At 40.1% G+C, this 13,122-nt stretch overlaps 1 protein-coding gene across 8 annotated transcripts in view; it reads left to right on the top strand.

The window, feature by feature from the left end:
- Window positions 1-13,122, top strand: part of NCOA7 (nuclear receptor coactivator 7) — a 99,697-nt gene that overhangs the window by 74,151 nt on the left and 12,424 nt on the right. For 6 of the 8 annotated variants that reach the window (XM_068406876.1, XM_068406866.1, XM_068406883.1 and 3 more), the window contains 4 exons: window positions 103-228; window positions 2,593-2,777; window positions 4,202-5,265; window positions 6,720-6,888. In XM_068406876.1, coding sequence (XP_068262977.1) covers window positions 103-228; window positions 2,593-2,777; window positions 4,202-5,265; window positions 6,720-6,888 — 1,544 coding nt within the window. The remainder of the gene's footprint in view (window positions 1-102; window positions 229-2,592; window positions 2,778-4,201; window positions 5,266-6,719; window positions 6,889-13,122) is intronic. The other 2 variants (XM_068406891.1, XM_068406919.1) reach the window with 2 other exon arrangements.

Here is a 13,122-nt window from a genome sequence, read left to right as displayed (position 1 = left end):
AAAAGAAAAACAGTTGGTTGAACCTGGCCTTTTAGTTGCTCAGAATCTAGAAGTGTATGATTCTGGTCCTGTCACTCTGAACTGAACAACTTCTTTTTTAAGGATGCTGATTTGGCAAGGAAGGCCTTCAAACCAGTTGAGAGAGTCCTGTCCTCTACTTCAGAAGAAGATGAACCTGTGGTTGTCAAATTTTTAAAAATGAATTGTCGTTACTTCACAGATGGTAAGGTAGGTGGAACCTGGCTTTTGGGCATTGTTTGAGATTCTTTAAAAGCAAAATCTGTTTGGATAAGTGAGAGATGAATACTGCGGGAGTCAAACATGCTCCACATTTGTCAAGTATGTAAATGTTATGGTGGCTTTATCTATCACTGTTTATTGGTGGAACAGTGGTAATATGCTGTATCATTTTGTTCTTTCAGTTGTTTAATCTGTTATGGTAATTGCTTTATGAAGGAATAGTTCTTCTACCCATCTTCATTCCCTTACCATGTCTTACCAGAATTATCTGGTTAAGAGTGTATTGCTAGATACACAGACAAAACTGCACTTTAGAGTTAGGACGTGTCAGGATTAGTTGTCCAGTTCCATCAAATTGTGCAACAGCTTTATAAAACAAGCACATGCCTCTCTATTTAATTTATGACTTTAAGCTAAATTTTAACTATTTCCAGAGCAGTGTTTCCAAATGTGTCCATGTTGCTTCTGCACTTGCTAATGAATGTCATGCAAACCCTCATAAAAAGATAAATATTGCATGATACAACCTTTTCTTTTTTTTTCTTGCAAGTGTTCTTGTAACATATATGTTCCCACTGTGTCTGCAACCCTAAATTTTACAGCAGCTGTTTTAGAAGCAAAGGCACCACACTAGGGCAGTATTTTAACCTTCTTTTCTTCTCAAGGTTGCAAGACACTGTCTTCTTGAACTGTCTGCTTTGATATATCCTTGTTGACACTGGTTTCAGTTAGATGTCTGCATGTTTGGGTTTTCAAGTTCTCTGGAATTTATAACACTGGAGATGCTAACCATTGTAGTTTAAACATATTTTTCCTTTTGTCCTGACTTTTGTTAGATGAATGTGTTTACACCTACAGTTCTTGGCTTCTTTTCACATCGAGTGGATGTAGACTGTATTTAACCACTGTGCAATTTTTCAGTCTGCTATTTTGTGGAAAGTAATAAAGGACTATTTGATGTCTCGCATGTAAATTAGGGCAATACTGTTGCTTTGTTATGCGATGCTTGCTAGGTGCAGAGGATACAGATTGCCAATATTATGGCTGCAGGACTGAAAACATAATTTGCAGTCAGAACAATCAAAAGTGGGATAGCTTCTTTGCCAGTGTAGCTAAAATCCCTTGTTGCTTTGCTTCCTGCAGTGGCTGGGTGGGAAGTACAGCCTATTGATATATTGCTTTTCTGGCTAAATAGAGTTACATACCTGTGGGAGAAGCCTCTGCACTTGATTTTGATTCTTTCATCCAAACACAAACCAGGCACATGTACATGAGTCATACAGGAGAAGCAAATGGGAAATACATACAGACTTTGCTTTACAGAGGAGCAGGCACACACGGACTCACTTGCCAGTGCCAAGCCATCAGCTTGGCATCTCCCTGATTTAAAAAAAAAAAAAAAACAAAAAAAAACAAAAAAAAACAACAAACCAAGCTTGTGGTCCTTTACCTGCCTATTTGTTAGCCTTCCTTGGCTTGCCTTGCAGGTGACCTTGGATAATTAATAGTATCTACAGTGTATGTCATTCCTGTTGATCTGTTGCTCCTGTTTATCAGATGTCATGGTTTACTCACAGCTTCTGAGTTGGTCTGGTGAATTTTGTAGCTCTTCTGGAAGAGAGGGTGCAGGAGCAGGACATTGGAAATCTCCTTTTTAAACCTTGAAAAATGATCAGGTGCCATAAGTTGAATGCTGAATAATGGCTGATGCTACCTCTTTATTGAATACATGGCTAGAGCCCGTTTTGAAGAATTAAATGTGTCTTCTACAGCTGTGCAAAATATGCTTGGATCAGGGGTAGAAGCTGCTTCTAGATCAAGGAGAGGCTGTTTCATGTCGGGTCCCTATATATAGAAGCTTTTTGCATGTACCTTCTGGGAGAGTAGATCAAGGGAAACTGTAATGTAGCTTAGCATAGTAGCCTCGACATTTGTATGAGTAAGACTGCCTTCAGGTGTGCTATAAATTCATGTATCGTATGAAGGTGGCTGCATCTAGAATAAAATGATGCTTTTTTTTTTTTTAAAATCCACTAACCTATTTTGTCTGAGATTGTTAATCATTCTGCAGTTTTAGCTTGTAGCAGCCAGCACTGAAAGTTGAATAGTTCAGATGTTTTTCCTTATCAGCCAGGAACTTGGATATCACTAAGTGATCTTTTTTCTTTACTCACTTTACAATGTCTGACTTGATGCAATTGGAAACCAAAATATTTTGTTAGGAGCCATTGCACGATGGAGTATAAAGAGGCAGGAGAGAGGTTTTTCTTTTTAGGATAGTAGCCTAAAATCCAGTACCAAATGATAAGTGAATTACATGTGATGTGCAAACTCTTTCTTCTCCTATTTTAGGGTGTAGTTGGAGGAGTCATGATAGTAACTCCAAACAATATCATGTTTGACCCACATAAGTCTGATCCTCTGGTAATTGAGAACGGCTGTGAAGAATATGGGCTCATCTGCCCCATGGAGGAGGTCGTCTCAATAGCTCTCTACAATGACATCTCTCACATGAAGATTAAAGACGCATTGCCATCGTAAGGAGTGTTCTTCCCTGAACTTACATTTACAGATTTTCAGTAAGGGTCATGAAAAAGGAGTTGGGGGAGTGGAGAGCAAGAGTTTTAATGCAGCAAAATAAAACAAATCAGGGAAGGAAGGTGCCAGCAAAGGAATGATTCACTTATATTGTTCTTCTGCTTTCTTTTTGGAACAATTCAGTGGTAGTAAAGAGAAATGGGGCATGAATATGGGAACCAAAGTGCAAAAGAGACCAGTAAAAAACAGTAATTAAAAGCACTGGTGGCATGCTATGGTTGGGCTCTTGCACTGACCCATCTTTGGGACTATTTCAGTGGGAGTGGAGAGGGTTAGATTTGGATCATTTGTTGTGTTACCAGGACTGTTCTGAGAGGAGCATTTAAAAATTTTGAAGATAACAGTACCTTAACTGCCATCTTCAGTACTTACAGAAATACCAGTCGGTGGAATACTTCCACTTCAGAACCAGAAATGCATTGATAGTTCGCATTTGTAATACATAATAGACTGGGGTAGGCTGCTTTCATTTATGCGTAGTCTAGGCACTGCTTATGTATTTGTTCTAAGCCAGGTTTTGTCCTTATAGGCAGCACCTGTTCGATCAATGAAATTCATCTACTTCCCTCCATTTTATCTTTTCAAGAAAAGCTTTCCGGATATTTGTGTTACGCTCGTTACTAGAGTGTCTAGTAACTTCTTAGTAACTTTTAAAGTGATGAGAATCTTGTATTCTCATTCACCTGAGACATTTTAGTGGTAATGAAGAGCTCAAGTTGTATGCTGTTAAGTTTTTAAGCATTTTCCATTTTGAAATGTTTTACGATTGTCCTGCTTCAAGAAGAATTCTTTGGGGAAGTCTGCATTCAAACAGTACGTTTGAGTAACGGAGAAAAATAAAAGGGAAAAAACGCAACTCTGCATGTTACTATTTTGCAGTAAACATGTTCAAACGGGGTATGGCTTATCTCCGATTTACTTTGTTCTCAGAAATACATTTGTACTGACTAGGGAAGCATGGATGTTTGTAGAGGTTGACTCATTGTCAGGTGTGGGAAATAACAATATTAATATGGTATGAATGAAATTCCAGCAGCTAAATACATGTCCTGTGGTTTTTTTGGTTACTGAACTTCTGACGACTTGCCCATTGTTATTACATGTGTACCATTCCTTCACCCATGTGGCATATTCTGCCAAGTGGTTTACTCATTTTATTTCAGTATTACCCTTTCCGCATTTTTCTCCATTTTCTTTGAAGTCACTTATTTCCACTGATGTATGTTTATTTTGGAGAAAGCATTTTTTCGTTGAGTTTCAGAACTTAAGTTAAGTTGGTGTATTATTTATTTTTTATTTTCCTTTTTTTCTGTTTCCATTTTGCTTTTAACATCCTATGTACATCCGTCATTTTCCCTGACAGTGACATACCAAAGGATCTTTGTCCTCTGTACAGGCCAGGAGAATGGGAAGACCTGTCCTCTGAGAAAGATATCAATCCTTTCAGCAAATTCAAATCCGTTAGCAAGGAAAAGAGGCAGCAGAATGGACATCCATCCATTGCTCTGGGTGACAAACAGATAAAGTCTTCTGATAAGGAAAAGTCTGCTGATTTTGAAGTTCTTCAGTCATCTGAGAGTACAGGCTCAATCAAGTCAAAGTCACTGGAGTTTCCCAACATCACTGCCACTGAACATTTGGAAAAGTTTGCTGCGGATCCATGTGCCAAGGAGCCTTCTGGAGAAAAAACTGCTTCAGATGTCAAAACCAAAGAAAAATCCCTTCTGGGAGAAGGAGAGGATGACTTCATTGAGCTGGAAAAGACGTCATCTCGTATGGATAGAGGGTTGGACAGGAAAATCTCAGTAATGGAAGGCTTGCTGGCTGACCCCAGGAAGTTGGGGAGAACTAAGCAGCAGGTAACCAAACCCACTACAGAAGTCCAGGAGCACTTGACAGTTGATTCCTTGGAAAAAAAGGACAGTGTTGAACCTAAAGCTGATTTAGACTTAGAGCTGTGTGAAAAGCAAGATGTTATTCCAGAAGTAAACAAATGTGTCAGTTCCCCGACAGGTAAGGTGGAGACTGCATTGGACACTAAGAAAGAGCTAGAGAAAGATAAACTTATTGAATTTTACCTCAATAAAGATGGGAATGGGTCTCAGTCATCTGAAGACTTACACAAGGCTGAAATCCAGAAAGGTGAAAACAATAAAGCAATTGGCATAGACCTTACACTTAGCTGTTCAAAGCCCCAAGCTAATGAAGTCCATACAGTTAAACGTATGGAGCTTGATTCCTGCTGTGTTGAAAGGAAAGCACCTTCATTAGAAATCAGCTCAGCAGCAGCAGAGGAAAAGGATCTGAAAGAGTCTGTGGACTCTTCATTAGTATCATCTATAGACAAGACCTGTCAAGAAACACAGTTAGACAATCAATCAGAAATCAGACTGTGGCTGCTGCAGAAAATTCAAGTGCCAATTGAAGGTAGGTCTCTGTTTATCCTTGTTTCCTCTGAGACTTGGACAGCATTATGACGGTAACCTTTGAATTGATAGCCTTCTTTCTGTAATACCTGGTCTCTTTTTTTCACTCTTGTATATTATATTTTTATATTATCTGCTATTTAGAAGAAAAAAATACCTTCAAATTGCGTAAGCTTCTAGTTTGATATGTAGCTTGTGTACTCTTTTCATATTCAGTGATCACTGTTTACATAATCTTCACCTCTGTTTACTGGCTTTAAGGACAGTGAAATGTCATCCAGTTGCAATATTGACAGGGACACCATGGCCTAGGAATTGTCACTCTGTATTGGTAACTTCTGTTGCTTCAGTGAAGTCTGTCAGTGTATTTCTGATAGTATCCAAAGTAGTAGCGCATTTGTGTAAAGGGGGGTACCAAAGTATTCTTGACAGTATTTGCATCTGCATAGTGTCTTTCATGCTATGGAAACACTTAAAGAAGTGATAAATAAGAATATATGTAGAGTCTTACTGACTGATCATTTTGTCCTGATTGGTCATTGGGTTGTTATAAATAAAATTCAGGCTGTTACTTGAAGGCGTATAACAAAATGAAATCTCAGTTTAGATAGAATGCGCACATATTACTAATTCTACTACAGCCCAGTGTCTCTAAGCACTAGTCCATCCTGGAGCACTGATGCTCCTCTCTTGGTAGTTTAATGAGCCAGGGGACATACCCTTGACTCATACCAGGTGGTGGGAAATGATTAGAGTGGAAGTCTTTATTTTAAAAACAGTTTTTCTTAAAATGGTTTTTCCTTTCTTTTGAAAGGGTTTATATCTCACTAGTTGTATTTGGTGATCGTTCTCACTGGGAGAGGAAAAAAAAAAAAAGGCTGTATGTGTACTCCTAAAATGAATGAGGCAACTTCAGTGTGATGGAGGCTAAAGTTTAATAAGCAATTTTTGTCGCACTAGCAATTTGATAAACTTAAGTTGCTCTTATGCTTGACCCTGTCTTGTGCAGACAAAAGATACTTGTAAGGCTGAATGACCATCAGAGTTGAGGAACCGATCGGGCTTTGTGTGTGTGTGGGTGGCAGGGTTACCCTTTGACTGGATGGGTTTCCTGGACCTAGTCAAACACTGTCCCCTTTTACGTGCATGCTTGATGTTGCAGTTTGCACCCAGCCTGGTCATCTTGCTGATTCGTTTTACAGGGCTATTCTGCACATTGCTCTGCAGCTGAAGGGGATACAGGTTGTGACGAAATGGGAATAAATGGCCACAGTTTAGCATGAACAAGGATTTATTAAACCAGTTTTGCTATTGAATGACATATCAGGTTTAATTCTGTGTACGGTGCCTCTGAGTATTCCTTTGCATGAGATTATTAATCTTTGTGACATGTTTTATCAGCTGCAGTATTTGTACTTTCCTGTAAGCAGCCCATTTCTTTTGTCTCTCATTCAGATATGCTTCCTTCAAAAGAAGAGAAGAGCAAGACTCCTCCTATGTTTCTGTGCATTAAAGTAGGCAAGCCTATGAGAAAGTCCTTTGCATCTCAGACCACCACCATGTCTCAACAGTACAGTAAAAAGATAAAGCAACCAGAGTACTGGTTTGCTGTTCCTCGGGAAAGGTAAGCTGCCATGCATAGCGTGAAAATATGTTTGTGTCTTATTTTTTTAAGTGTGTAGTGCTTTCTGGAGTTGAATCTGACTTTCCCTATGCCATCCAAGGTGTGAAATGCAGAAAAGATGCTGAGATGAGGAGAGGGGTGCCCTCATTTCGTTGCATGCCAGAGAGATAAAGCAGTGTTTGTTGCTGGTCTAATATAGCTCCCAGTGGGAAGGAAGAAGGGATCACATGCCACTTGGAAGATGAAAAGAGGGATATATGTGCAGCTAATATGCAATAAAAGCACTGGGGGATGATCTGGGTTTTTGCCATAGACTGGGAAGTGAGGGGAAAGGGGAAGAGAAGAGCAGTGGCAAGAGAGGCAACGAATCCACTCAGGTGCCAGTGCTAAAAACCAGGAATTTCACATGAGCAAAGGGCATGATGTAGAAAAGGGAGACACTCCTAACTGAACAGGTGTGGCTATTTCTGCCTTCAGGCCCATTAAAAAAAAGTCCCTTCCTTCGCAATAAATCCATTTAAATGTTTTATGTGCCTGTTAGGTGTGTATATATGCATAAATAATACTATAGTGCAAAAAAAAAAAAAAGTGAAGGCCTGTGATTTTCCACATAAATCACTCAGGAATTTTCACTGGCTCTGAGGAATCAGTTCCTTGGTCCTTCTCTTGCTAGAAGGCAGCCAGAGCAACTCTCTGGTCTGTTGATGAACCGAAATAGGGAAATCGGTGATCATGCTTCTGGTGAATTAGATACCAGGAAGGAAGAATCTGAACTGGTGATCAGTCTCAGAGGTGTCTCTTTAAGATGCAGTCAGTTTTTTTCTTTTTTTAAAATAATTCTTCAGAATATTTAATTTTATTTTCAAATTTGTAGCATATGTGTGATTTAAGTGTTTCTTTCTTGTATTTTAGAAATGAATGTTTTGAGCAGACCGGTAGTGTGGAAGTTGCTGACGCAGGGGAGGAGGGGGAGAGGTTTAATCCAGCTGGAATGTGGCCATCGGGAGTGTAGCTGAAGATAGCTTTTGGTTTGCTTGCTATCGGCTGAACCCAGTCCTTGGCTCCTCAGGGATTGCAAAAGGGCAGGTTCAGAAAATTCTAGGTTGAAGTGTGAGTAAATACTTCAAGGAGTTGGCGTGATGCTGTAATATAATACAAGGTCAGTTACTGCTTTGGGGATAGTGTATCTAATGTTGAATAAAGCTGCTGAGCTGAACTGAGGTCATCTCTGATCGTTGCTGTGTGCAACAGGTAAATCTGTTAAGCTTCTTACCACAAACTTGGAAAACAGCTGCTTTACTTGTCATTTTATGAGCAGAAATTTTCTGATTAGTGAGGGGACCTAATCCATATATAAACTGAAGTGTTGACAGCTTGTTTATTCTTGAATTTTTAGAATGAGGAAAAGTAATTTCTGCAGTGAGCTGTTGCAGCAGCACCTGGCTGTGCTGGCTGACAGGCCAGATCTTTGCTGTTGGGGCTGCTGTTCAGATCGTGATCAAAATTAGTAATGAATGTAGTATAAGATTGGGCCATTTTGCTGCTATTCATGCGTGCCTGTTTTAAGAACACTCTGTACCAGCTGCTAGGAAGAAAATTAACTCTATCCTAGCCGAAATCAGGACATGCATAAAAGATCATGTAGAACTCAGGGCAAAAATTATATGCAAGACCCACTCTGTCATATTAATGCAAGACATGTCTTTGCCTGACAAGTCAGTGTTTTCTCCAAACTCTCAGATGCCTTCCCAGAGCAAAACACATCGCTTCCTACCCGCTGGTGATATTCTTGCACCAATATTGAATAGTATATAATTGTAAGTGTTGCATCTTGAGTGCCCTGAACAGGTCATTTGGGATAGCTTTGCAATGTATTTTTGAGATAATGTATAAAAATAATTTACTAAGTTTAAAAACATTTGGAATGCAATTTATATTCATGTATGAAAATATCAAGAATACCACTCTCATCTTATTGGCCATAAAACAGCATAAATAAAACACTTTCTGTCCACTGCAGTCACAGTAGCTTGTGCAGCATCTCAGTGTTTCATAGTAATTATAAAAATCTAAAACCAAACTTGGACTGAGATTTGTGAAGAAATTGGTGTACATGTCTATAATCACTCTGTAAGTTAAATCTTCCTCTGATTTGCATTTAATTGCTTTTTTCCATGGTCTTTCACTGTTTGCTGTTAAAACAGCTTCTGTCATCAGTTGCAAAAATGGCTTCGTTTTCAGCCTGGGCCCCATAGCCCACTGCTCCCAACAGAGCTGCTCATCCATCTGCAGACTGCTGCTGCTTTCCTGGCCTTGGCAGGCTGTGGGAAAGCTGCACTGGGGAAGACCTTTTAAAATTTTTAAACATTTTTTCCTTTTTATTTTTAAAGGAAGCCTCTGGAAACATTAATATAGAGAGAAGGCTGTTAGGCTGATATTCTTTATAAAGTCTGTCAGTAAGTCTTAAGTCTTGTTTGCCTCTTGCGGCTGGTGTAGGTTTTCTCTCTTCCTACGTGGCTTCCCGGGTGCCGAGAGTGCCCTGGCGTGTGTCGCCCCATGACCCACACAGCGCGGCTGAGTTAATCGGTGACTACAGAGCAGCTTTGCACTGCCCGCTTGATCACAGTGGTGCTCGTCTTGACACGTAACAGGGGAGATGGACATCTCAAGTTGCCTCATATACAGATTACTACAATTAACTCAGTCTAGGGCAGCTTCTTGTCGGGTTCAACTGAGCAGAGAGGAACCCAGGTAACGAGAGAGATTGATTCTTTTGCAGACAAGTCCTGCAATGGGTATAACTTACAGTATTAGAGGGTAAGTCTGTGAGTGCTCTTACTACATGGATTTATGTTTAAACAGTATGTAGATTTTCTAGCCTAGTGGATTTTGAGTAGTAGTAGGTCAGTAATTATGTCTCAGGATTCCCTCAAGGTCTTGCAGAGGAAAATGCCTTGCACTGGGACAGTTCCTCAGTCAAGAAGTAAATCTTATTGATTATCTATAATATAAATTTGGCAGACAGGTTTGGTTTATGAATGTATAATTTGCATTGATGTTGATGTAAAAGACATTGCACTGAGATCATGCTCCTGAGAGGGCATCTGCTTTCTTGGAAGTTTCTTTTTTGAGAGCAGGCAGATTTTCAAGGAGGAAAAGTAACAGGGGTTTGAGCCTTGCTTCTCTTTTTCAGTCTTAGCTTCCTGCCCCATTGATTTTTGGTTTTTTTGTTGTTGTTTGGTTTGGGGAGTTAGGTGAGTTTTGGTTTGGTTTTTGTTACTGTTTCTGTGCGGTTTCTTTTTGTAGAGCAAGATGTTGCTTTGTTGCGACTGCTGTTAGTATGTAGTGCCTAACACCCTGTAGTGTTCATATGGTCAAAGCTGAGATCTGGAAGAACTTGTTGTGCTTACACAGGGCTTTGCGTAAAGGGACAATGGTTAAGGTGGTCCTGATGCTGAAGGATTGCTCTTCCATGCTCCTGTTAATGGAATGGAATAGTAGCATAAAGCTTAGATTTAGAATCCTTTTGAATGAGCCTTTACAAATAGAGTACTCCTAGTATCCTGATAAATAAGACAGAAAACTATACAGATGAAACCTATGAAAACCTGTTTGTATCTACAGCTTAATATCGTATAATGAAGGCTCATATAAGTTTATATAAGCTCATATAAGCATATGAGGGCTTACGATACCTTAGCCGTCGTAAGATTCATGAATGATCATCATCATCATCTGGTCAGGCACATTTATAATGAAGTCACAGGACTCCTCTGAATTAATTCCTGTTTGTAGGCCAGGAGCTGTGGTTGGACTTAAAGCCTTTGTACGTGTATCACAGGATGCGCAAACCCTCTCCCACTACCCAAACACACAAATTTGGAAGTAGCCCCCCTCCCACCTGTGACTGACTTGAAGACATTCATTCATGGAAAACTGGTTTGCCTCTGCTCTCAAAGAAGTCAGATATTGTTGCCATATCAACAGAAATGGTGGTGGTGATGATGCCAATTTGGGACCTCCTAAATTAAAGTATATCTTTTAGAAGAAAAATAATTTACGGTTCTCCCTCAGGAATCAACTGTAACTTGACAAGTTGTCTGTTGTGTTTTATTGATAATTGCCTTTGCTCTTTTTCAGTGCACTATATACCTACTTTAATTTTTCTGGCTTCCGGTCCCCGGTTGTGGTTTTATCTGTGTTACCAGGATTCAGTTCCTCTTAATGTAGGCTATCGCAGGGTATCGCTCCTGTAAGCTAAATAATTCTTTTTACCTCTTGCTGAACAGCAGTTGTTTTTGCATCTCTACGCTGCAACACTTGAGTACTACTTGGGAGTGGTGCACCAGAGATGGGCAGAGTATTCCAGCAATGGTCACCAAAGTGTCAAACACCAAACTAAACACAACCTCATTCCTTCCACGGAATGTTACTTTCTTGGTACATTCAAGGATCGCACCAAGTATTGTCATCAATGTGCTGGTGCGGAGCTCTTGCTCCAAAATTCAGAGCTGTTATCCCAGGTCTTCTAGGGCCCTTCTGCCAAGGGTGAAGTACCATCCTGCAAGCACAGCCTCTGCTCACTGTTCTTCAGTGTGTGCTCCTCTGTTCAGACGCATTCACACACACACAGCTGATTGTGCCCAGTGTACTAAGCAGTGCAGTGGCAGAAATACTCCACAATGCTTTTGTCTTACTCTGATTTTATCACTTTGCTGTCATGATCTTTATGTCATGTTTTGTACTCTCCAGAATTTTTCTACTGAATTTGTAGCCTTCACTATAAACTTTTCTTTTTACATTTGTTCTGTGCCCTCTGTGTGTGTGTTACTATGAACATATTTGTAAGCATATTCACTTTCCTTTTAACTTGGCTAGAGCTGGGGGTTTCCCTCTTTCATCAGCGTTCCATCTTTCATTTTTTATTTGTGCCTCCTAGGTGTTTTTTTTTTTTAAAAAAAAAAAAGTTTCCTGTTATTATCTTTTCCTTTTGAATAATTTCTTTCTGGAGTGATTAACTTACGATTTCTGAAGTTGTTCCATTCCAAGTATTTTACATTTTATTGATGTTTCTATGTTAGTGCATGACACACTCATAAGCATGTGATCACCAAAACAGCTATTGATTTCTAGAATAAATTTCCTCACAGCTGTCCAGTTGGCTGTAAGAGTGTTCCTCAAACGGTGGCTTTTCAATTTAAAAATTGTCTCCAATTTTTTCAATTTGGTAGCTTGGAAATACCACCATAGCATAATGTTATAATTTTATTAACAGGGAAGGGATGCTCTGCATCCCCTTTCAGAGTGACCTCACTTCTACAGTCACCTATTTCTCATTTTATGCTCCTGCTTCTTAAATGTGGAGTGTCTGGATTTATTTAGCATCTGTCCATGGCAGAGGAAAACTTAGTTATGGACTGCTTAAATAAACTGAGCATATACAGGTCCATGGGGCCTGACAGGAAATATTCTGAGTGCACTGAGGAAGTTGGTTGACGTTATTGCAAGGCTGCTTTCTATCATCCTTTGAAAGGTTATGAGCATTGGGAGAGGTCCTTAATAATTGGAAAAACTAATATTGCAACCATCTTCAGAAAAATCGAAAAGGATCTGTGGGAGTACAGGGCAGTCAGCTTCACCTCAGTCCCTGTGAAGGTTATGAAGCATATCCTCACGGACGCTCTTTCCAAGCACATGGAGGGCAAGAAGTGGTCAGGAACAGCTACTGTAGATTTACCAAGGGCAAATTGTTTTTCTACCAACCAGATAGCTTTTCTGTTTGAGATGGCTAGCTCTGTGAACAAGGGGAGAGCAAGGGATTGTTTTTTTTACCGTGACCTTAGTAAGGCTTTCAACACAGTCTCCCATAGTATCCTTATAGTGAAACTGGAGAGATGTGACCTGGACGGAGATACTACCAGGTGGGTGAAAAACTGATGGGACCATTGGGCTCAAAGTGTTGATAGCTAGGCTGAGTGTCAGCCGGGTGCAAGTTGTATTCCTTTGGGGACTGATACTGTTTAATGCCCTCATTGGCGACATGGATATTGGGACAGTATACACCTTTGTCATTTTGGGGGATGATGCCATGTTTGGGGAGCGTTCATACAGGGGAGGGCAGGAGGAATGGGCTGACAGAAATGTTGGGAAGTTCAGAAAAGGCAAACACAAAGTTGTGCATCTGGTGTGAAAGAGCCCCTGCTGTGGTACAGTCTGGGGGCGGGTGGCCTGTGG

This window comes from Nyctibius grandis, chromosome 1 (assembly GCF_013368605.1).
Source record: "Nyctibius grandis isolate bNycGra1 chromosome 1, bNycGra1.pri, whole genome shotgun sequence".
Taxonomy (NCBI): Eukaryota; Metazoa; Chordata; class Aves; order Nyctibiiformes; family Nyctibiidae; genus Nyctibius; species Nyctibius grandis.
The sequence above is the reverse complement of the archived record's forward strand: the minus strand, read 5'-3'. Positions and strand labels throughout refer to the sequence as shown.